Here is a 25,764-nt window from a genome sequence, read left to right as displayed (position 1 = left end):
GGGGTTCAAATACATACAAAGATCAAGGTAATTGATTAAGGCAACTTCAAAGTTTCCCTCAAAAAGTTCTAAAACGTGTAAAAAGTGATTTTGGCAAACAAAAATGGCTCCCAGTCGGCCATCTTGATTCTGACAGGGCCAGCTTTTGGGCTGAAGATGTGTCTTGGGTAGATACACGTATAAACCAAATATCAAGACATTACCTTGAAGCGTCTTCAAAACTTTCCAAAATAACTGGATTCCGTCTACGGACAGACGACAGACGAAAAGTGATTGCAATAGCCTGCTGGGACTCAAGTCCCAAGTGGGCTACAAATAGGGGTCCCAACTGCACCGGTCGAGGCAGTCGACTCTACTATTGATTTCCATGAATAAAGAGGTCCGGGAATTGTTGAAATTGCAGATTCTGGTACCCATTAATCGAATTGAAAATATCGTGGCCACCATTATTTTTATAAGAATATCATTGGACAAAGGTTGCACACACGCATATTTATATCAAATTTGTTGTTCAATGATGGGAACAAACTTTATCTTATTAATGTGAATGAGCATATTTGATTGGTGTCCCCCCATAGAAACATAGTTTTCCTTGAAAACTTTAACAAGCAAAAAATTCCTTAAAAGGAACTCCATCTTGGTCAGTGCCAACTTTAAATGAAACTGTCTTTTATTAGAATGACCTTCTTGAATAATATATTTGAAAATTTGCTGATGGGAAATTTAGATTCTACAAATTTTCATAATACTAATAGATCCTAAGAGAATACCAAAAACGACTAAAACTAACAGAAATCATGCGGACAGTATAAAAAACCCGACAGAAACTCCTAAGTTATTCAAATTCCAGGGCAGAAGAAATTAAACCAGGCCGGTTCCTGATGAAATCGTGTTTATTGACTGACTGTGGTTTTTAATAGGTTCGTAATATAAGCCTAATCTTAATTGACATTTGCCTACAATCTCACTAGTTAGTTAACTTATCATTGGTCGTAAGCTTTTATAATCGAATGGGCACATAAAAACTTGTGCGGTTTGTGGAAATATCCAATCATGAATCTAAACTGCACACAGGTTACTAACTATGTCCTCACTTGACCTTGAAAAATTAAGTGTAGGCACGTTGATGTTAGGTGACTGTACAGGTGATGAGACCTGCACTGTGTCTCGCTTTATCTATTACTGATGCACACACAATGAATACATGCCAACACTCTTTAACTAAATGTTATGAACATCCAAACAGAATAACAGCTGTATGGCGCTAACCAGAAATCTATGATGGCTACCCATATCAAATATGGCCAATAACTTCCATTTCCAATAGTGATGGACATTTTACCAGCCCCAATCCCCCAAGGATGTTATGTATACAAGGTTATCTGAAATTATATCACTTTTTCAAATATTCCACACCCCTGACAGGCACAGTTTATCAGACACCATCTTTTTAACATATCGAGCATCCAAGAAAGCAAATAGGGCCGCAAGTCAGCCATCTTGGATCCAACCTTAAGTAAAAAAGCAGATACACAACTACATATCCAGACAAACATAGCCTATTTGTTAATTTGCAAGAAGAGGGAACTAGTAGTTTAGGCGTTCTCAAGACAAGATTGTGTCCACGAAAGTACGAAACAACCTGGGTAATAATAATTGGATTTTATCTACAGACTGACAAATCAAAAGTGAACGCAATAGCCTGCTAATACTTAAGTCCTATAAAATGGGAAGCGAATTGAAAGACCTTCAGTTGAATTAACCTACCTAGTAAAGCCTTCCATACCAACATCATCTTTTCCACTTAATGATACAACAAAGTCGTCACTATCGCATAATGATTGGTAAATACAAGCTGATAATGCTGCACTTAGATTTCTTAAAGTAAATACATGCTGCATTAACTTTCCACAAGCTGGTGGGCTGTCAAATAAAATGATACAATTCAGTAGATCATGTGCTAAGTTTTTCAAATGTTGAATCGGATCAGCAATAACTGTTTTTGAGGGCGCAATACTAGCTGAAAGCATCGGCAAAGTTGTAGGGAATGGAAGTGGTGATAGAAGTTGCTGTTGCGTCTTTTCCTGTTGTAATTCCTGTAACAGGAGGATCAATTCCATTCGAACTGATGCAATTCCTCCCCCGGCAGCACCTTGTAAGCTACAATAGCTTAATAAAGTTCGTAAATCCTGTTGGTTTGCCTTTAACCACAATCTCCGACGTGCTATGCGATCCAACTTAGCTTCCAAATCCATTTTCTCAGCTTGAATGACTTCATGAAGAGATGGTTTCGAGAGGGTGTTATCCCAACTTGAGGATTTGGTGTTTGAATTACCATAGTTTTCTTCCAGGAAATCCGTTTTGAAATCTGCATGAAAATGTATAAATAACCAATTGATACGACCCATGAACTAATGGGTTGTGCATTATTAATGCATGAAATCTTTTATGATCTAAACTAGAACAATGTGTTAATGGAGCAAGTTCTGAATATTCTATATGGTCATAAAATGTTTTCAGTTTCCTACCTGAATCAGTCTTAAACATTTCTTCTAACTGCATGAAATTGCAAAGGTTATTGAGACATTCCATTTCACGCTCCAACCAGATATACAGTTGATACCTCAATTGACCTCCATCAACTTCAAAACCGGTAGCTAAAGTACTCATTTCTTCCATGACTATCTTCATACATGCTATATACTTTAATTGCTGTGCCATAATATCAACACTTTTCACTGGAATCGAACTGTGTGGTTTAGAGTTGTTATCACTATCTGTTAATTCATCATCGATATCAATATTGCTGCTAATAGTATCATGCTGAATATTCATTGAATGAATAGATGTTGATGTCTTGCCCCAGTCAATATCAAGTGCATGATCTGGCTTGCTTTTGCTGGTTGATTTCACATGCTGACTGGAAAGCATTGTATCCGTTATTATACCAGAAGTTATCAAATTACTTGAGTTCGATTTCAGCAAAGTATTATTCATCACCTCAGTAGGTTCCACACAAATCACATCAGGTAATTTAGTTAACACCTCCAATGCAAGCATTGGACATCCAGCTTTGAAATGAGAATGGGCTGTAGTAAAGTACAATCTACGTTCAAGAGGAGTGATTTTGTCAACATAAGTAACATGTTGATCTAAAGATGATGAGTGACCTCCTTGTGTAAATCCAGATAACAACACATGTTTCTTCTTATCTTGAGCAGACATAGCCAAATTCTGACGTAAAAGTAAAGGGTGCGATCTGAGATAAACATAGAAATTGAAAACATTTGGAGATGAATATGATTGAATTTCCTCTTCGTGGCCTGATTCGAGGAAGCAGTTTTGTCCCGTGTTAGTATGTAGAAGAGTACTTAAGGCATTTTGATAATCATTCAGCATCCAAAAGCACATACTGCGAAGGAATGGATCAGTATTAGCTTTGTTTGAACTGGTTTCACCGTTGACATTGAACCCAAGAACCTCTTCTCTGAGAATACGCCTTAAGTTGGCTGGCATACTTTCTTCCAAATCATTCTCATACAAACGTGCAATAACGATTGCTAACTGGATATCTTCAATTTTGTTCAGACAAACCTACAAATAAGAAAAATGTAAAAACATCAAAACAAGATAACTCCTTGGAATTCTCATGTTAGGGTAAATACACATCTAAAATATTTCTTTTTGTGATGATGGAAATATCTTGGAAAAACAATCCATTGGCAACATACATTTCTAGAGAGCTAGCTATACATACCTCTACAGCATCCCTAACTGAACCAGCCAACAAAAAAAAAGCTGCAGCATGCTCAAATCTTTGTTTTCCAAGCAACGCAAATGCATTCTTCAATGCTGCCCTACGCCATCGATCCTCGGCAAAGTTGTTCTTAAAGAATTCCATCATCTTGATGTCACCAATTGATCTAAATAATCCCCATAATAAGTTTTTCTTTTTCATTGCCAAAAAATAGATTGCTGCATCCAAAGGGTCTTTCTTGTGGTTGAATGCTGTCTTGGCTACCTAAAAATAATCAAGGGATTTATTATAATGTTTGCAGCTTTTACTGTCCAAGCGACTAACTACACTGATAACCACAATCATAAGTATATTCAGTCTAAAAAAAAAACTAGGGGTCCAAGGACACAATGCCTACTTGGGAAGTGGCTTGAAATGGTCAACAATCAGAAACTTTAATGCCTCTGGTGAACACAGTAGGAGAGCAATAACATTGAAACTCACCACAATCATAGAACAAGCCACAAGCAACAATTTGCACCCGATAGTGGTTACAAAATATGCCTAGGTACCAATAAAAAATAAAACAAACGAAATTCTTAATATGGACTTTCCTTAATTTACATGAATGTATGTTAAATCAGCATCAAAATTAAACATTGGTACTCTAGATTAGAGATTATAAGCAGAACAAATGAAAAATAGTGAAAACTATTGAATTGAATTCAAACGATGGGAGACTTTTTTTGGATGACTTTTTACAGATAATGAGATCGAAAATAAGTGTATGGACAATTTATGTCCGGTTGGTTATCATTTGTATGTGAGATCTGACTTTTTCATTGTGAATTTCTATATATTCATATGTTTGTCATAAGCTTAGTATTTAGATATATTCTATCTGGTTTTTGCGTGTATTTGAACTTTTCACCTTAAAAATTTGTTTCATTCAAGGTAAGTCACCATAGAAGAAAAATCCTGAAAATAAAAAGTTATACATCTGCCCCACCTAGCGAGCACTGAAGGCGCGAAGCAACCCCCGGGGGGTTTAGGGGTTCTTCCACAAGAAAACTTAGAGCGATCTTGAGCCCATGAACGATCACCATATTTTGAAAGTAATGTCTATTTCCAATGCGGCACATCCACATTTCACTAACAATCAGCATCTCAAGCAGTAGAGGTCGAACCCCTAAATAAGTGAACGTTGTGCGCTGCGCACCGTGCTACCCGAATGACTGTATATCGTCACTCGCACGACTTACTATTTTTGAATTCATTTTAAACAATCCACACTCAATGACTGCAGAGAATTAAGTGACTCAAAAACTTAGAACAATGAAGGATCTCTGCTGTCTAGACATGGCCTACACGTATAAATGAGGTCACGTCACACAGGTGCACGGCTATCGCCGAAAGATCGATAATTGTAACAGAAGGAAATTATACACTTGTTAAACGTCAGTAAGAGAATCGTAAAACGAAATAAATGTTGTCCGGTCTGCGGCGCTTTTACGGCCACCAGTACCAACAAACTTTAGAATAAACCCTACCCCCCCTCACATTTTCTCATCGTTTTTAGGCTTTTCAGAAAAATGACCTTGGACTTGAAAAATCCGGAATTCCGGATAAACCCGGAAAACTTTCCTCCCTGAAGGTATTATGTAAATTCTGGGCATATGACCATTTTCTGCATTTCTGCATTCATTTGTCACTTTGGTCGCTTGAATGCTGGTGCTTGTACTGAGAAGTTATGACTGAAATGGCTCATAGACCTTAAGAATTTTGGAGTCTAATATAGAATGTATGGATTCTTATGGAGCCAAATATCACGGTATGTTTGTAATTTTTATTGACCATTGATATCAGGAAGTTCGATCGTGACCCGCTGGTATATAGGCGTTTTTGCGCCAATTCAAGTCCCGTATCGTGGCGATACTGATGATGAACGGCTTAATTTTTTGGAGCAGTATACTACTGGAACACCAAACAGGATTGTTGCTGGTTACAGTTTCCTACACTCTACAAGGGTTTATGAGGCAGCTTTAAAAGACTTGATCCAGAAATAATAGCGAATGCATTCATCAAGTAAGCAGTCAATTGGCTGACCATAAAGTCTGACAACTGCAGAAATTTAGATGATTTCTCAGTGTTTCTTATGGAGGTAGAAAACGCGGTCAGAGAAGTGAATGCATTACAATTATCTGAGTATCCTGACAATATACGGGAGCTTGTGAGTAAACTGCCATATAATTTGCAAGAAAGATGGAGATCAGCAGTCCAGTCCACAAAGGCAACTGGAAATCTTGTTTCACTCAACACATTCGTCAGCTTTGTAAAGAAAGAATCTAGAAAAGCTAGTGATCCGACCTATGGAAAAGAGACGATGATAATTCCTGTATCCAGTGGTATCAAGCTGCAGAACAAGCAAAGAAGTCATCACTGTAAATGACAGATATGCATCATTAAATACCAATACAGATGAAAATCGCAGACAGACACATCTAGCACTGATGAAGCCCTGTTTATATTGCAAGAGTGATCATAGCTTAGCTGATTGTCAGGTTGTAGTGAAAAAATCTCTTTTTTGATGAAGAATGGTTTATGTTGGGGGTGTCAGAGAAATGGTCACCAAAGAAGGTGTGAAGTTAATCAAAGAAACTGAAAGGACGCTTGTTGGTGCTACTTTTGACGATGATGGTTTCTGCACTATGTCTATCATACCTGTCAAAGTGAAGTTGTCCGGTAAAACGAAAGCGGTCATCACTTAGGCATTTCTAGACACTGGTAGCAGCGTCAACCTTTGCACTGAGTCATTGAGGAAGAAATTGGCTGGATGCGGGAAAAAAGTTGACTTACATCTGGATATCCCTTACAAAAAATTCATGTATGTTATGTGTGTGAATAACACACATTACATGAGTGAAAGGTGTGAAGAACACAAAAAACACATGTGATTCCAGCCATCACACGTGTGATGTGTGTTGTGGAGCCCATGACATGTGTGAACACGTGTGATTGTGAAATACATGTGTGATTGAGAAATACATGTGTGATTCACACATATGATTGGGTTAACAACACAGATCACATGTGTAACCGCTGGGATCACACATGTCATACGATGATTATCATGTCATACGATGATTGTCATACTGATTAACATCAGTTATTCCAATCTGAAACACGTGTGATTGTACATGTGATCACGGATGTGAACCATTCCCATGTTGGTTCCAAATTCTGAACATCTGAATTTTTGTCGTAGAGTCCATTTTGGAATAAGAATATTTCCATAACATTTTCAACACATACATGGTTAGATTTTATGGGTAGATTAGATTTTATCGTGGTTAGATTTTATTAGATTTTATCACAGTAGGCTGCGCCTACTGTGCAAAAACTTAGTACGAATGCCCAATCCTAGTTTGTATTTTCATTCGGCTAAGTTAATAAAATAAGGTTATTATACATTTTTGCATTCGCTGTTGAGTTTAAAAAAAATATAAATATTCAAAAACGACTCCAAAAATTATCAGATATTTACGGGATTCGAACCGTTCAAGACGGCTAGCAAAAGGACTGGGAATGAGCATGCAGGCATGCACGGCGCCATTTGCAATTATTTCGAGGATGCTTTTGCTGTTTTAGTCAATTTTCATGGTTAATTTCTTAGTTCGAACAATCTGGTGTTTGAATTCAAGCTCCAAGGCAAGTATTATTGTGTTTCATCAAATATTTATAGTCGACGATGATGATTGAATTTACTGTAATCGGTAAAATCTGTGGCGTGTACTGAATCAATTAAATCAAATTCATCCAAACTTTATTTGATGCATGGCAAAGTACAACATGTCCATGCCTAGCTTTTTCAAGTAGGCCTAGATTACACCATGAAATCTTAAATCAAAATCTGTCCAGTCATGAAAAAGACGCTCGTTTGCATACTATACTTATGATTCCTTAACATTGAACTGAATGATCAGCCGGTATTGAACAGTATTTGCTGATTCTTTCTACATATGAATTAATCACTTACAAATGCTTAGTCTGTTTATCTTTAGGTTTGACACATTGCTTCTATATTAGATCCTGTGAGTTTATATGCTTTGTTATTTGTTTTTCTGGTCATTCCACCCGATGATGGCCGTTAGTCAAAAGCGTTGACTAATAAATTTGATTGTATAATTTTAAATTCGAAGTGAGCTACAACTTTCTAATTGATTGTGGTAACAAAATATGCCTAGGTACCAAAATAATAAGGAAATACTAAGTTATTCTACTATTGAACGCCCCCTGGTGACCATATAGAATAACTGATGACAAACCAGCAGGCAGCTACAGGACTCAGGATTCAGGCCAAAATTGACATTTTTGGCAAAAAAAAAAGGTCAGCCATCTTGAGTCTGAGTGATTTTGGCAAACAACAATGGCTTCCAGTCAGCCATCTTGAATCTGACCGGGCCAGTTTTTGGGCTGAAGATGCGTCTAGGGTATATACATGTATAAACCAAATATCAAGACCCAACTTCCCAAAATAACTGGATTCCATCTACGGACAACATTCCCTATGGACGGACAATGGACGAAAAGTGAACGCAATAGCCCGCTGGGACTAAAGTCCCAAGTGGGCTAAAAAGCCTAAGATGCCCCCCTTGATTGAATCCAGAAGTTTTCATGAAAATCTGTCTATTGATACGATCTCAATCACACACAACTGCATGACGATTCATCATGAATATGGTAACAGGTTTTCCCCACTGACTCAAATAGACACTCCCCATGTTCATGGTTTGACGATTACTATACACTGTGTACGAAGTTTTTTAGACAATTTATTTTCGTAAATTGAACAATTTCCAAGTTCCCAGTTTTACTGCCCTTCTATAAAATTCACTGCTTTTCACGGCCAGTTACGACGAACCCTGGCAGTTGAATCATTTGCAGTTTTCAGGAAAACTGTAACTAGGCCACATGCAAGGTGCGCTTTTCACACACATGCACAGATCAATACTACACACATAGCAGCAAGTAGGCCTATATGTGTCAGGCACGTGTGTGAAGCATGAATATACATAAAAGGGCATGTGTTCTTCCGAAACGAAATTTAGTTCCAAAAAATAAATAAATAAAGTGAATATATATATTCAATAGGGTTGGAGTTTTTATTACTGCATTGAATGTTTCAAAAGTACCGAAGAGAAACTAAGCCTCGTTTGGAAGTTATTTTGTACCAAAGCAAGAAAGTTTCATGTGCGATAACAAAATGGACTTTTAAATGACGTGAAATGAAATAAAAATATATAAGTCGATCAGGAATTCAACGCCCTTGGTAACCATATACAATAAAAGTACTTTAAGGTCCATATGGTCAAAGACAGTATTTAAAATTGACTGAATAGTGGTGAATGGATGCATGAGATGTCAGTTTTTTCATTGAAAACAAATTCACGTTTCCATGGTTTCTGCAAGGCTGTTTTTACCGTTAAAAATGACGTTTTCCCCAAACCAAAAGTGGTCAAATTTTCGAGGATATTGTGAAAATAAATTGATAATTTGTTCTCTGAAGACATTATAGTTGTTTTATTTTCGTTTATTTCAATGTAACGATCTCTTTCAATAATAAAATGCGTGGCTGACGATGTAGTGTAATAGTAATAGCGCATAGGCCATATCTACCTTCCCTACAAAGCATAGTGTAATCGCCCACACAGATCCTTCCCACCCTATTTTCCATAATACCTAAGCCAATGAAACTGTGTTAACTGTATATGTGATGCTTCAATGAATAAATGAAGTTCATGTGATAGGCCCAAGTGGTACTAAGTGGTAGTTTTAATTACTGCAAAGACCACATGATAACTTTAGAATGCACTTAAAATGGCTCCAAAAATCCTTGAAATTTCCCCCTTTGGGCTTCACAACTTAAGCGTTCGTCTTGGCAGTTTATTCTTCATCAGTCAATCTCAGTTGGTCTGTGTTTATACGAGGCGGGATGCAGCCGCCAGTTCGCTGTGTGTATACTGCTGTCTCTAGCCTACTACATGTGAACTCGGGGTATTCCCTTAACCAATCTTTGAGCAACTGGCCCCACGTGTTTTTCGGTGAACAACAGGATTTTTACTAGCGACGACGCCTATATCATTTTAGACCATAAAAACCAATGGTCAACTGTTTCGGACTGGGAGCACGTAATTAAGGACTGTAAACGCAAGCAGTTTGAGTTTTAAGCGTCCTTTCCTAGACCAGTTATAAGACTCTACGACCAGAAACAAAGACTACGGAGTGATTTTAAACAAAAACTAGGGGTCCAGGGACACCATGCCCACATGGGAAGTGGTTTCAAATGCTCAACAATCTAACAATTTCAATATTCGACGCCCCCTGGTGACCATATACAATAAATTGCCCATGGGCAAAGTGTGGTTTACCTTGAAAGCTAGAGGTTGTTTGGACTAAGGGCATTGCTTGAAAAATCTTTTTAATTCGTGCATTCAAAGTTCTAGAAGTTCATATTGTATCTTAGTAATAGGGGTAATGGGCTTTCAAATCAAAGGTCGAACGGTCGAGCTCATAAAAAATGAAAAATATGAAAATAATAACAATTTCTACTTGAATAAGGAGTGAATTAGGAGTGAAACTCATAAAAAATGAAAAATAATTCTCACACACTCGAATTTATTTCACTCACACTTTACTCGCACATTAAGCCCATTACCCCTATTACTCTTAAAATATTCATATACATGAATAAAATATATATGAATAACATATAAATTGATAGATTATTCAATATAAAAGTGTGAGTGAAATAATTCATATTTAAAACAGTGAATATTTATATTTGAATGAGTTTTAATAAAAGTTTTGTTATTAAAATGAAGACAGAAGAAGAAGAACCCAACTTTAAAATCGAAATAAAAGAAACCAATAAATCATTTTCATTATTTAACATTAAAAATTATACTTCAGCAACAAATTTAGTGTCCGCAAGGTATTATAAAATTGATGACATTACTATGATTAATCAAATATCATCAAATGAAACATATTTAATTACTGAACTAATTGATACTTTTGATAATGGAATAAAAAATCCTAAAATATTCAATACAGTTTTAAATTTTAAAGGAACTTTAGATGAAAACATAATTAATATTCTTAAAACTCCTTTCAATGAAAGAAATGATGATATAATACTTTCAAAAGATTACAATGATTTGATTAACTTAAGAATTGAAAAAAGACAATTATATTATTTCAATTTTGATAATAAACAAATTATCTATAATGAAAATTCATCAAATATTGCAATTCAATGTGAATTAGATAATGAAAAATCATATAAAGATATTGCAGTTCAATGTAATTTAGATGATGAATTTAGAAAATTCAATCCTAATGAAAAAGTGCATTGTTATTGCGGAGGTAAATACTTAAAATCACATAAATCAAAGCATTATGAAACAATTAAACATAAAAACTGGCGTAAAGAGTAACAATTCTACGTTATAATTATTGAATTGAGTTAAATGATTTAAATATCTAATAGACTGTTGAAATGATAAATTGTTTGACAGTTGAAATGATGAATTGTTTGACAGTTGAAATGATAAATTGTTTGACAGTTGAAATGATAAATTGTTTGACAGTTGAAATGATAAATTGTTTGACAGTTGAAATGATAAATTGTTTGACAGTTGAAAAGATAAATTGTTCGACAGTTGAAATGATAAATTGTCTGACAGTTGAAATGATAAATTGTTCGACAGTTGAAATGATAAATTGTTCGACAGTTGAAATGATAAATTGTATGGCAGTTGAAATGATAAATTGTTCGACTGTTGAAATGATAAATTGTTCGACTGTTGAAATGATAAATTGTTTGACAGTTGAAAAGATAAATTGTTCGACAGTTGAAATGATAAATTGTCTGACAGTTGAAATGATAAATTGTTCGACAGTTGAAATGATAAATTGTTCGACAGTTGAAATGATAAATTGTATGGCAGTTGAAATGATAAATTGTTCGACTGTTGAAATGATAAATTGTTCGACTGTTGAAATGATAAATTTTTTGACAGTTGAAATGATAAATTGTTTGACAGTTGAAATGTTAAATTGTTTGACAGTTGAAATGATAAATTGTTTGACGGTTGAAATGATAAATTGTTTGACGGTTGAAATGACAAATTGTTTGACGGTTGAAATGTTAAATTGTTTGACGGTTGAAATAATAAATTGTTTGACAGTTGAAATGATAAATTGTTTGACAGTTGAAATGATAAATTGTTTGACAGTTGAAATGATAAATTGTTCGACTGTTGAAATGATAAATTGTTTGACAGTTGAAATGATAAATTGTTTGACAGTTGAAATGTTAAATTGTTTGACAGTTGAAATGATAAATTGTTTGACAGTTGAAATGATAAATTGTTTGACAGTTGAAATGATAAATTGTTTGACGGATGAAATGTTAAATTGTTTGACGGTTGAAATGATAAATTGTTTGACGGTTGAAATGATAAATTGTTTGACGGTTGAAATGATAAATTGTTTGACGGTTGAAATGATAAATTGTTTGACAGTTGAAATGTTAAATTGTTTGGCTGTAAATTTAATTGTTATTTGATTTAATCATTTAAAAGTTTAATATTTTTAAAATGATTATGAAATATTTAATTAAAAACTAGCAAATATTTAATAAACTGTTTAATTTTTCTCTTAAATAAATGGATGGTTTCATCCCAACTGGGAAAAGTGATTTGAAACATTATTTAGTAGCAGGCGGATTAATATTGGCTGCGCTTATCTTTTATTATGAAAATATCAGTAAGGATTTGATAAATGAAAATATAAAATTGAGCAAGAAATTAAAGAAGTTAAATGGAAACAATCACAGAAATAAAAAGAATAAAAAAGTTAATGATTTAAATGATTTGGAGGATTAAAACAACATCTTTTAATTTAATTTATTCAATATATTTTGTCTATAAAAATGAGTGAAAATAAGGTATTAGAAATATTACATCTAATATATAAAAATCAACAGAATATTAAATCAATTATTATGATTTCAGGTTTATTTTCATTCTCAGTTTATACTATAAAACAGTTGTTAGAATTCTATGATTGCTGTAAAATTAGATACACTGAATTAATAGAAAATATGAATTATATTTCAGATAGATTGAATAATATTAAATGCTGTGAAATATGCAATAAAAGATATAAAAATAAAAAATCATTAAGGAATCACATGTATCTTCACGAACTTGATGAAAAATTATATGAATCAAAATAAGAAATCGACTGTTTAATTAGCTGAAAATACAAAAATATATTAGTTGAAATGTATGAAAATGAGTAAATTATATTTATGTTAAAAAAGGAGGGTTGAGGTATCAATGTATTAAATACGTATTAAATACGTACCAAATACGTATTAATGGTATTTAAAAGTAATACTTCAGAAGTAATTTATGTTTTAATTCATTCAAGTATGATATTTTAAATTCTTTACATTTGACTAGGATAATACGAGAGTGATATTAGTTAGTTGGCTTATTCAATAAGAGAAACAATGAAATAATACAAGAGTGATACTAACAGTTAAAGTTATTGAATTTCTTGTTAAATCTATTTGAATTCTAGCTTTTTGATTTCTATTGGCGCTATTGGTTAACAAGAATTGACTAGAATTCAAATAGATTTAACAAGAAATTCAATAACTTTAACTGTTAGTATCACTCTTGTATTATTTCATTGTTTCTCTTATTGAATAAGCCAACTAACCAATATCACTCTCGTATTATCGTAGTCAAATGTAAAGAATTTAAAATATCATACTTGAATGAATTAAAACATAAATTACTTCTGTTACTTCATTTTCAGAAATAAAACATAATATGTATTAAATACATATTAATGTATTAAATACCATTAATACGTATTTGGTACGTATTTAATACGTATTTAATACATTGATACCTCAACCCTCCTTTTTTAACATAAATATAATTTACTCATTTTCATACATTTCAACTAATATATTTTATATTTTCAGCTAATTTAACAGTCGATTTCTTATTTTGATTCATATAATTTTTCATCAAGTTCGTGAAGATACATGTGATTCCTTAATGATTTTTTATTTTTATATCTTTTATTGCATATTTCACAGCATTTAATATTATTCAATCTATCTGAAATATAATTCATATTTTCTATTAATTCAGTGTATCTAATTTTACAGCAATCATAGAATTCTAACAACTGTTTTATAGTATAAACTGAGAATGAAAATAAACCTGAAATCATAATAATTGATTTAATATTCTGTTGATTTTTATATATTAGATGTAATATTTCTAATACCTTATTTTCACTCATTTTTATAGACAAAATATATTGAATAAATTAAATTAAAAGATGTTGTTTTAATCCTCCAAATCATTTAAATCATTAACTTTTTTATTCTTTTTATTTCTGTGATTGTTTCCATTTAACTTCTTTAATTTCTTGCTCAATTTTATATTTTCATTTATCAAATCCTTACTGATATTTTCATAATAAAAGATAAGCGCAGCCAATATTAATCCGCCTGCTACTAAATAATGTTTCAAATCACTTTTCCCAGTTGGGATGAAACCATCCATTTATTTAAGAGAAAAATTAAACAGTTTATAAATTATTTGCTAGTTTTTAATTAAATATTTCATAATCATTTTAAAAATATTAAACTTTTAAATGATTAAATCAAATAACAATTATATTTACAGCCAAACAATTTAACATTTCAACTGTCAAACAATTTATCATTTCAACTGTCAAACAATTTATCATTTCAACTGCCAAACAATTTATCATTTCAACTGTCAAACAATTTATCATTTCAACCGTCAAACAATTTATCATTTCAACCGTCAAACAATTTATCATTTCAACCGTCAAACAATTTAACATTTCAACTGTCAAACAATTTAACATTTCAACTGTCAAACAATTTAACATTTCAACCGTCAAACAATTTACCATTTCAACCGTCAAACAATTTATCATTTCAACCGTCAAAAAATTTATCATTTCAACCGTCGAACAATTTAACATTTCAACTGTGGAACAATTTATCATTTCAGCTGTCAAACAATTTATCATTTCAACTGTCAAACAATTTATCATTTCAACTGTCAAACAATTTATCATTTCAACTGTCAAACAATTTATCATTTCAACTGTCAAACAATTTATCATTTCAACAGTCTATTAGATATTTAAATCATTTAACTCAATTCAATAATTATAACGTAGAATTGTTACTCTTTACGCCAGTTTTTATGTTTGTTTCATAATGCTTTGATTTATGTGATTTTAAGTATTTACCTCCGCAATAACAATGCACTTTTTCATTAGGATTGAATTTTCTAAATTCATCATCTAAATTACATTGAACTGCAATATCTTTATATGATTTTTCATTATCTAATTCACATTGAATTCCAATATTTGATGAATTTTCATTATAGATAATTTGTTTATTATCAAAATTGAAATAATATAATTGTCTTTTTTCAATTCTTAAGTTAATCAAATCATTGTAATCTTTTGTAAGTATTATATCATCATTTCTTTCATTGAAAGGAGTTTTAAGAATATTAATTATGTTTTCATCTAAAGTTCCTTTAAAATTTAAAACTGTATTGAATATTTTAGGATTTTTTATTCCATTATCAAAAGTATCAATTAGTTCAGTAATTAAATATGTTTCATTTGATGATATTTGATTAATCATAGCAATGTCATCAATTTTATAATACCTTGCGGACACTAAATTTGTTGCTGAAATATAATTTTTAATGTTAAATAATGAAAATGATTTATTGGTTTCTTTTATTTCGATTTTAAAGTTGGGTTCTTCTTCTGTCTTCATTTTAATAACAAAACTTTTATTAAAACTCATTCAAATATAAATATTCACTGTTTTAAATATGAATTATTTCACTCACACTTTTATATTGAATAATCTATCAATTTATATGTTATTCATATATATTTTATTCATGTATATGAATATTTTAAGAGTAATAGGGGTAATGGGCTTTCAGGTTAAAGGTTGAATGGTCGAGCTCATAAAAAATGAAAAATATGAAAATAATAACAATTTCTACTTGAATAAGGAGTGAATTAGGAGTGAAACTCATAAAAAATGAAAAATAATTCTCACACACTCGAATTTATTTCACTCACACTTTACTCGCACTTTTTTCTAGCGAGCAAAAATGAAAAATAAATTTGAGTGTGTGAGAATTATTTTTCATTTTTTATGAGTTTCGCGACTAATTCAAGTAGAAATTGTTATTATTTTCATATTTTAAATTTTTTATGAGCTCGACCGTTCGACCTTTGATTTGAAAGCCCATTACCCCTATTACTTATCTTTCTTCAAGAATTATTTTGTAGTCAAATAAAACCAAAGATAAATATTTGTTTATGGTCTACGTCCAAAATTTCGAAGGGTTCAGGTAGGCGCGGCATTGGAAACTATTATATATTTTCAAAAAAATATTTTTCACAACATGAAAAAATATTCAAATAAAATTCATATGATGTCACATATCAGAGGGTGGCTAATTATTGAGTCTTGGAAACGAAACCTCTTCCAATGTATGGCCGCGGAAGCTAAAACACCGGGGCATAGTATGAGATAGTTTGCTGCTTAGTATTTTCAGGTCACAACAAATTACAATTTATCACCAATTCTATCAAACAGAAAACACAGCGCTACGATGCTACGATGATTATTCAGCCTGTTATCATACCAAACGTGCACGCGCCAAGCAGCGTCACACGACATGGTAGTCTGTATGAGCATGTGTTAGTGTGTGCTACAGTCTAATGTTAGCGCTCCCGCGCACACGTGGAGGCCTTGTGTAGTGAATATTCGCTTCACTTCGATCTCTATCAATACAATCACCGGGTATTAAAACGAAACAATACCTATGGCGATATGTGAAATAATTATATCCTCACCAGCAATGAGCATTTAAGATTCGCACATATACGCACCTAGTCCAATGAAACGTTCGCCATTAATGGCTTTCCTATAATTATTTTAGTAGCGCAGGAATTCCCCGTATATCCAAAAAATAGCCAATCACATTCGCTCGTAGAGACGACGCCCCCCTAATCGAGGTCATTGCAATTTTATATGCGAGAGCTAAGACTATTCCCGCCAAAGACAGTTTTTGTCGAATCTTAACAAAGTTGACCATGTCATGGATGGAGGTTCATCATGTCTTCAATCGCATCAATTATACGTCATTTAACCCGAGAACCAATGAAAAAAATGCTCACATAAAAAAACGTACCATGATTTTACATGAATTGGCTCAATGCCAAGCTCATACTACTGACAAAGGTAAACCAAAAACCAATGACCTTGAAACTAACCACAATCATAGAGCATGTAAAGCAGCTACGATTTTGTAATTGATTGTGATAACAAAATATGCCTCGTTACCAATTTAATATGAAATTCTAAGTTATTCTACTATTAAACGCCCCCTGGTGACCATATTCAAAACCCAATAACCTTGTCATCATAGAACAATTACAATCATAGAACATGTCATGAACTACAACTTTGCAATTGATCATGGTAACAAAATATGCCTAGGTACCAATATAATAAGGAAATACTAGGTTATTCTACTATTCAACCCTGGTGACTATATAGAAAACTTATTTCCTTAAAACTCACCACAATCATAGACAATGTCATGAGCTACAACTCTGCAATTGATTGTGGTAACAAAATATGTATTGGTACAAATATAATATAGAAATACTAAGATATTTATTATTCAACGCCCCCTGGTGGCCATATACAAAAACCAATGAACTTGAAACTCACCACAAACATAGAACATGTTATAAGCTACAACTTTCTAATTCATTGTTGTAACAAAATATGCTTAGGTATCAATATAATGTCGAAAAACTTTTTCCCACCTACGAAAGAGTACAAATGACACCAAGATGGCCGCCAATTGCGTCATAATTGGCTGATCAAAAATACCTGTCTCAGGTATAAAACATGTAAACGTATATGGGGTTTCAAATATACAAAAAAGATTAAGGTAATTGATCAAGGCATCAAAATCTCTCTCAAAAAGTTCAAAAACGTGTAAAAAGTGCCGATTCTGGCAGACAACAATGGCTGCCAGTTGGTCATCTTGATTCTGACAGGGCCAGTTTTTGGGCTGAAGGTGTGTCTAGTGTAGGTTCATGTGTAACCCAAATATCAAGATATTAAATTGAAGCGTCTTCAAAACTTAACAAAATAACTGGATTCCGTCTACAGACGGACGGACGAACAGTGAACGCAATAGCCCGCTGGGACTAAAGTCCCAAGTGGGCTAATGAACTAGGAAACGTTTATTTCACCTTTTCTGGATGGCCACAATTATTTCTATAAGAATGATATTAGAGAATATATGTACAAAGTGTAAATAATTTATCAACAGTAACAGCCTCTAGGCTGTTTTCCCCTGATTGCCTTAATTTGAATCGGTCAACGATTGCAGCCTCTAGTAATAATTTGAATCGAATCGACCAAATTTTAAATAGGGTTCTGGCCCAAGTGATACCCTACTTGTGTACCAAGTTTTAAATTAATCGGTCAACTATTAACTTAATTTTTCATGTAGGCCCCCTGGTGGCCATTACTCAAATCGAATTGATCCAATTTTAAATAGGATTCGGGGCCAAGTGATACCTTACTTGTGTACCAAGTTTGAAAACAGTCAACAATTGCAGCTTTAATGGTTATTAACGTTGTTTTTCATGTCGGCCCCCTGGTGGCCAGAATATGAATCAAATCAACCCAATTTTAAATAGGGTTCTGGCCCAAGTGATATCCTACTTGTGTACAAAGTTTGAAATGAATCGGTCACCAACTATTGCCCAATAACCTGCCATTTAAAGTTCTCACACCAGAGTTGCAACAAGATTTTTTGCCCCAATTGTTTCCGGTACAATTGTCATTGTTGATATATTGGGATGTCGGTATAATTTTGTCGTTTTCAAAGATATGTGTATAATCTTTGTAACAACAAGAGCCCCAAGGGGCACTATCGCCAGCCTGTCAGCTCTTCACAAAATGGCGAATGATGCATTCTGTGGGTTAAATTTGTCCAAATACACTTCCAGCTCATAGTAGTCAATCCCAGGCTAATAATTTACACAATTCAATCGTGTTTTCATAAGTAGCACAGACAGCGACTGGAGCTGGCATGTAAAATACCTCAGATAAAACTTTTCCCATGGTCTTATTGATTTGAATGCGGAATAAATTGAATTTTCTGAAATTTGCTCCATAAAACAAAATTTAATTGGATTCGCTGTTTTACCTTGTTCAATAAAGTAAAATTTAATTGGATTTGATATTTTTTTGCAGAATAAAATTAATAAAAACAGTTAGCTCATGGCTAATTAGCATATCAAGGTCATCCATCCGATTTGAGAAAAAGCTATTTTTCCCGGACTTTGCACAATTGTCAATGATATTTTCTGTGGTGCAAATAAAAATATTCCTCCCAAAACCAAATCAACTAAAGATTTCACAGAAATCGATATTGAAATACAATTTTAGATTTTAAAATGAAACCCGGAAGTAAAACGGTAGACGATACCGCAGGTTCATGTGAACACCTGCTGATCCAATCATAGAGGAGTCTGCTTTCTGATTGGCTTTTTAAAAACAGATATTTTTGCAATCAGATTTTCAGAATCAGAAAAAGCTCATATAAATTTCAACGAGGCCCAGTTTCAAAATTCAGCTTCATGGGGGTTGGAGAATGGATAATGCTTAAATGAATGATTTGTATGAATATATGCTCAGTTGCACAGTCAAAGAGCCTTTACTCTGGAAACCATGTCATTAAAATTTGCTCCATTTGTATAGTAATAGGCTCAGCCTATGGCTGGCCTAAAAATCAGGCAGGGTAGCATATATAGCAGTATATATGGCAGTATAGCATTGGAGTTTATATGAATTATGCAGTCATCCAGGGTGGAATTGTAGGGCAGGACCACTTTCAAAGACTGAAAAGATATCTTCACTACAATTAGAAAATGTTTCAGTTGGAAACATATTTCTTGCAGTTTGGCCAGCTTGAATGGATTAATATCATACACTGGGAATTGGACAAAACAAGAACACGAGATGAGGGATTAGAGTGGCTTGGTCCTATAAGGTTTCAAATGTTATGATCGATGGAACCAGTTTATTTGTTATGTAGGATAGAAAATTTCACATCAGTCATACCTTTTCAATACATCTTCGTAGCACATTTATGTTTGTGACCCACCATCCAATACCAAACTGTTTCAACTCATTCCAAACTGGTTCACCTTTCGAAAAACCAGGCACAATTGACAACAGTTCCTAGAAAGAAGAAAGCAAGTCATTCATAATGGACAAGAGCAATGATTGTTTCCATACACGTGACTATCTCAAATTAACAAAGTAAATAAAATGAAACTAGAATGTTGCTGAAGATGACTGATGCTACGGCATCAGTTGAAATGCCTGAGTGTAATATACACCCTAAGTGTCTATTGACACATCTATGGAGGTGGAAATGGAAAATACAAAATAGCTTTCTATGACCTTGTCCTCCAAAACCCAGTCTTATTAGTTACCCTCAGTCCTTAGAAAAATCCAAGGTATAAAAATTTCAATTAGTCAATCCATTTCAGAGTTATAGCCAAAGAATGAAAAGTACCATCTAGGATGAGCCATCCACCAAATTTCACCAAGTTACATTTAACCACCCAATTTAGAACCCAGAAGTTAACTAGTATGAGGCAGAGCCTCAAATGCCCCAAGCCTGAAAATCAACGCGAGATCACTCAAAATTAAGTTTTCAATTTGGACAAAATCAGACCATTTTTTAATGCTTCTGCTATAGCTGGATAATTCATAGTATTCAGGGCAGAAATTTAAATGGCGTCTTTGAGGTTGTTCTTGTCATTTCTCTGTAAAATATTAACCCTTTCAATCCCACTACCATATGGCATACGGTAAAAATTGACAAGCTAGCATACCCGTACCGTATGTGATACGGTATCACTTAACCCTTCTTTTAGAAGGGCATATCTATCAGTATCAGCCGGTGCTGCCATCTGCATAAAATCAAAGATAACAACAGCCATGAAAAAAACAATTTGGCTGAATGAAACAGTTCAGCAGCTCGTATATGATGCTGGCAGTGATGCTGGTGACTTGGAATTTGGTAGTGAACAAATTGAGAGTGACAACGAATATGACAGCAGCAATTCAGATGATGTGACTTAGTCAGAAAGTAGGTTTATAGTGCCAGCGATGATTTTGATGATGAAAATGAAATCAGTGACAATTCTTCCGACATATTGGTGGAGAAGTTGGTAAATGAGTGGAAAAATAAATTTTTTTAGTTGTTCTATTGCTTTGAAATTTTTACTACATAAAGTAAGGATATATAGCATACAATTTCAGTTTGAATTGAATAGATCAGTGCATTTTTCTGGGAGACAGAGCAGTTTATCTGAAACTTTTTTGTGAATTTTTTTCATGGCGGCCATCTTGGAGTATGTGACCTTGACCTCAAGTTCACTTATATCCAAATTATTTATGTCTAAATTGTTGGCCCAAAAGTTATCAACAACATGCTATATACATTTTCTGTGTCAGATACCTTGGTAACTATCCTATGAAGTTTCAAATATAACCCTATAAACCCCTAAATTCCCTCCGGTACAGCAGTGGAGACACTATGTGGTATTGAAAGGGTTAAAAGAATAAAGCGAAAGTTCTCAGTTTTGATTAATATTATAACATTATCATAAGGCTACTTTTTTATCATTAGTTTGATTAGGGGTCCACCGCAGAATTTTTCCGATTCTAGATATAAACAAGAGCCCCAATGCGCACTACGGCCAGCTTGTCGGCTTTTCATAAATCATGGCGAATGATGCAATTTTCGGGTTATATTTGTCAAAATACACTCTCCGTTCAGAGTCAGTATAATTTAAACAGTACAACCAAGTTTTTAGTAAGTAGCACAGACGGGGAGCAATTTGGATACAACAAAGTTTCTAGGGTATATACATATACAGTATTTCGGCTATAACATACAAATTATCTGGCACCGACTTCTACATTACAACCGAGGTAGACTGTAGTATCATCAACCACCAGAAGCAAGCACGGAGGTGCGAAGCTGGGATGGGGGACGTCCCCCGGAAAATTTTTTTCTAGCAATTGTAAATTTTTTAGTGCTCTGGACGCACTCTGGGCCGTAGAACTACACAAAATCAACGATAAAATCACTCTAAACAGACAGCCATTTTCATTGTTTACCACTGTTTACAGAGCTGCCAGTTAGTTGCGCCATCTATGACAGGTGTTTTTCTGTTGGTTTCGAGTCCCATAAATCCACGTCGTTCTCAGCAGTCAGTAGAACTCAGATATACACTGTGTATTGATTTTCCGTGGATCACATTATTTTAGAACGTTATGTTGTACTATTTATAGCCGCAGTAGGCTATTGTGCAATATATCGGAGATCGACAAAACGATACTCCAAGACGCTTTTACGGTCTTATTGAATTGTCGATGTCCATGACAAGATTGACCCACAACCTACCCCCCTCCCCCAAATATCTCAATGGATTTATACAGATCTCAGAACCTGAATATCGGATTCCGATAAAAATTGGAAGATAATGATCCCTGCATAAATTGAATTGAATCGACCCAAATTTAAATAGGGTTTTGTGATGTCCTGTTTTTGTACCAAGATTGAAAAAAATTGGTCAACAATTGCATCCTTTAATTTGAATCGCATCAATCCAATTTTACATAGGGTTCTGCCGCAAGTAATGCCCTACATTTGTACCAAGCTTGTATACTATCGGTCAAAATGACCCGTAGCTAGCTTGGAATAAATAACAAGTTGATTTGTTTTATCATAGGAATTACAAGGGTAATATAATATCTTAGTATTTACCTCTTGGGCCTCAGAATGGAATGCCCAAACAATGTTTGCTGAACTCATTCCATATCTCTGAAGTTGAATCCTCTGGGAATGGGGTAAGGTACTCATCAGATAAATATAATGATGCATAGCAAGCATATAACGTAAGCCACAGTCATCCATTGAGTCTAAAAAATTCAAAAAACAAAGAGATACAAGTTTGAATTCTGATGTATGGAAATTCATGGACAGAGGATTTCTAATGTCCCCAGATACTAAAATTCATTTTCTTCCATTACTGCCCACAATCGCTGCCCAATGTGCTATTATCGTATAGAATATCTGCATTTGTTATGAATAAGCAGGGTTTCCCAACAAAATTGTTGAAATATTCTCACCTCTCCAGGAATTAAGGAATCAGCCTTCTTAATGTAAGTTTCTAAATCTAACTACGTAAAAATAAACATTAGCCATGTTTTGGTCAATCACCTGGAGGAGTCACTGAGATTAAAACGGTGTCCACTTTAACCGTTTCAGTCCAGGATATTATCGTATAAAATATCTGCATTTGTTATGAATAAGCAGGGTTTCCCAACAAAATTGTTGAAATATTCTCACCTCTCCAGGAATTAAGGAATCAGCCTTCTTAATGTAAGTTTCTAAATCTAACTACCTAAAGATAAACATTAGCCATGTTTTGATCAATCACCTGGAGGCATCACTGAGATTAAAACGGTGTCCATTTTAACCGTTTCAGTATGCACCCCCATCCAGGAAGCCAATAAAACATATACAGAATAAATGCACCTCATTCCCAGAAGGGGGTCACTTTACGTTACATAATTAAGTCGGGACTCGAACCCTATTGCATTTGAATGTTTTCTGGAGGAAGTAAACATCTACCAGGTGGAGCTCCAGTAGATTCTGTGCTAGAATTAAAAGTTTTATGAACTTTTGACAAGTTTTGTGGTAAAACTTTTGGCAAAATGACACGGAAATGGAGACTAGCAGTCAGTGAAGCGAAAAGAAGATATTCGAGAATGTCTCTGTTATGGACTAAGGTGTGGAAAATGATCTGTCCGTAGATCCATAAAATTTGAATTGAAATTTAAGTTTTGTGCGCAGGGTGTAAATACAATTTCTTGATTACTATTCTGATAATAATTTCCTAAATCTAATTCTATTATGATGACTATTACTACATAACTTATTCAATATATTCTCAAAATAAACATTTAATTTTCCACATTTCCTCAGTATAAACATATCGCGCTGCCATCAGTATTTACGGATAAACTGGGCCGTCTGATAATCCCGGAAATGTCAGCTTCTAATAGATAAATGTTTGCAGTTATTCATAACGAGTATATAGTCCACGAATATAGTTCATGGCACGATTATATAGATAACTTCGTGATTTCCAATTCAGTTTCCAGGAAGCTATATCCACGAATAAAATGTTATGTATATAATGATCCATTTTGGCTAAGAAAAAATAATGCAATTCGCTTCATCCTTGAAATGTTCTAAGTTCAAAAGTTTAATCCATTAAAGTCGCAATAACACAAGTTCAACACACGCGCATATTATAATCCATTAGTGTTCTGATATTTAATATACGACAAAGTTCTACTTAATACGCCTAACAGTTCTAGTTAATCATAATCCATATAGAAAAGTTTATTTATCGAGTGACAAACTATCTTGTTACTGACGCGCACATCTTCAACTCGCACCCGACCATCACTTCCAGGAAACGTTTCAACCACCATTCCGAAATTCCATTCTCCACGTGGAGTACCACTTTCTATAATCAACACTACATCTCCTTACTTCAGCTTTTTGGATTTTTCGGAGTGCCATTTTGATCGGGCACCCTGATTATGAACGATTTCATGTAGCAATCTGTCCAACATCAGTTTTAATAAGTCTTGTACATATCTCCTGTCTATACTTCATAGGTCTGTCTGTCCGTGTAAGAAATGATTCGGTGTTAAGACGGGGGCGTCGTTTGCGTCATTACTTGGTATCGTCAGTGGTCTCGCATTGATCAGTCCTTCTGTTCCTACTATAGCAGTTTCTAGTTCGTCGTTGATCACTTCTGCATTCCCGAGAATGCAGTATATGGCTTTTTTAGCCGCCTGAATCATGGTTTCAAATACTCCCCCAAAGTCTGGGGCAGCAGGTCGGTTCCAGCACCATGTTCATATCTTTTCTGTGTCCAAATTGTCGATCAATGGTTATAATTCTCTATATCCTCCTACGAAATTGGTCCCATTGCCTATCCTCAGAGTCATCCTTATCAATGCATTCAGAAAGTCGTCTGTGCTTAGGTCTCATGCCATCTCCAAATGCACTGCTCTGGTTAGCAGGCATGTGAAGAGGCACAGATATCTTTTAGTTTTGTCTTTCCTCTACCTTGGTTGGTCAGAAATGGTCTAGCGAAGTCTAATCCTGTGTTGGTAAATGGAGTTGTGGCTGGTAAGACTTGGATTTTTGGGAGAGGTGCCATGACTTGTTTCATTGACAAAATTCGATATCACTGTCTATTGCATTCATTGCAGTTGATTTTAACTGTATTTACTAGTTCACGTGATCTTAGAATACAGTATCTTTCTCTGATCATGCTGTGTGTGTATCATACGCCCATGTTGTGATGTTGATCCTGGCAGTACTTGGTTATCAACTTTGAGACATGGAAGTTTTTTGGTAAGATAACTGGATATTTGACATCAGCAGTAATATGAGTCGCATTTGCGAGACGAGTATCAGTTTTCATCAAACCATCATTTTCATCAATGAAAGGCATAATACACATTAGTCTGCTAGTATGCTTAACAAACTTAATGTTTCTAATGCTTTCTAGTTCTTCGGCAAATGCTCTCTGCTGGGTTTGTTTGATGATCAAAATCTCAGCTCTATCCAATTCCTGTTTTCACAATACTTTGTCCTTATTTCTCTGTTTCTTCACTTTGCAGTTCTCTATGAAATGAAGTAACAGGCCATTACATT

The 25,764-nt window shown here is 34.1% G+C and overlaps 1 protein-coding gene across 1 annotated transcript in view; it reads right to left on the bottom strand.

The window, feature by feature from the left end:
* LOC141906265 (dmX-like protein 2) overlaps positions 1 to 25,764 on the bottom strand; it is a 344,303-nt gene that overhangs the window by 150,142 nt on the left and 168,397 nt on the right. Inside the window, exons 25-29 of the mRNA XM_074795507.1 lie at positions 22,786 to 22,940; positions 20,061 to 20,180; positions 3,758 to 4,021; positions 2,529 to 3,594; positions 1,768 to 2,344 (exon numbers count right to left, since the gene is read on the bottom strand). Of these exons, the coding sequence (XP_074651608.1) occupies positions 1,768 to 2,344; positions 2,529 to 3,594; positions 3,758 to 4,021; positions 20,061 to 20,180; positions 22,786 to 22,940 (2,182 nt within the window). The remainder of the gene's footprint in view (positions 1 to 1,767; positions 2,345 to 2,528; positions 3,595 to 3,757; positions 4,022 to 20,060; positions 20,181 to 22,785; positions 22,941 to 25,764) is intronic.

This window comes from Tubulanus polymorphus, chromosome 5, assembly GCF_964204645.1.
Source record: "Tubulanus polymorphus chromosome 5, tnTubPoly1.2, whole genome shotgun sequence".
Taxonomy (NCBI): Eukaryota; Metazoa; Nemertea; class Palaeonemertea; order Tubulaniformes; family Tubulanidae; genus Tubulanus; species Tubulanus polymorphus.
Note: the sequence above shows the minus strand (reverse complement) of the source record. Positions and strands in the feature narration are given on the sequence as shown.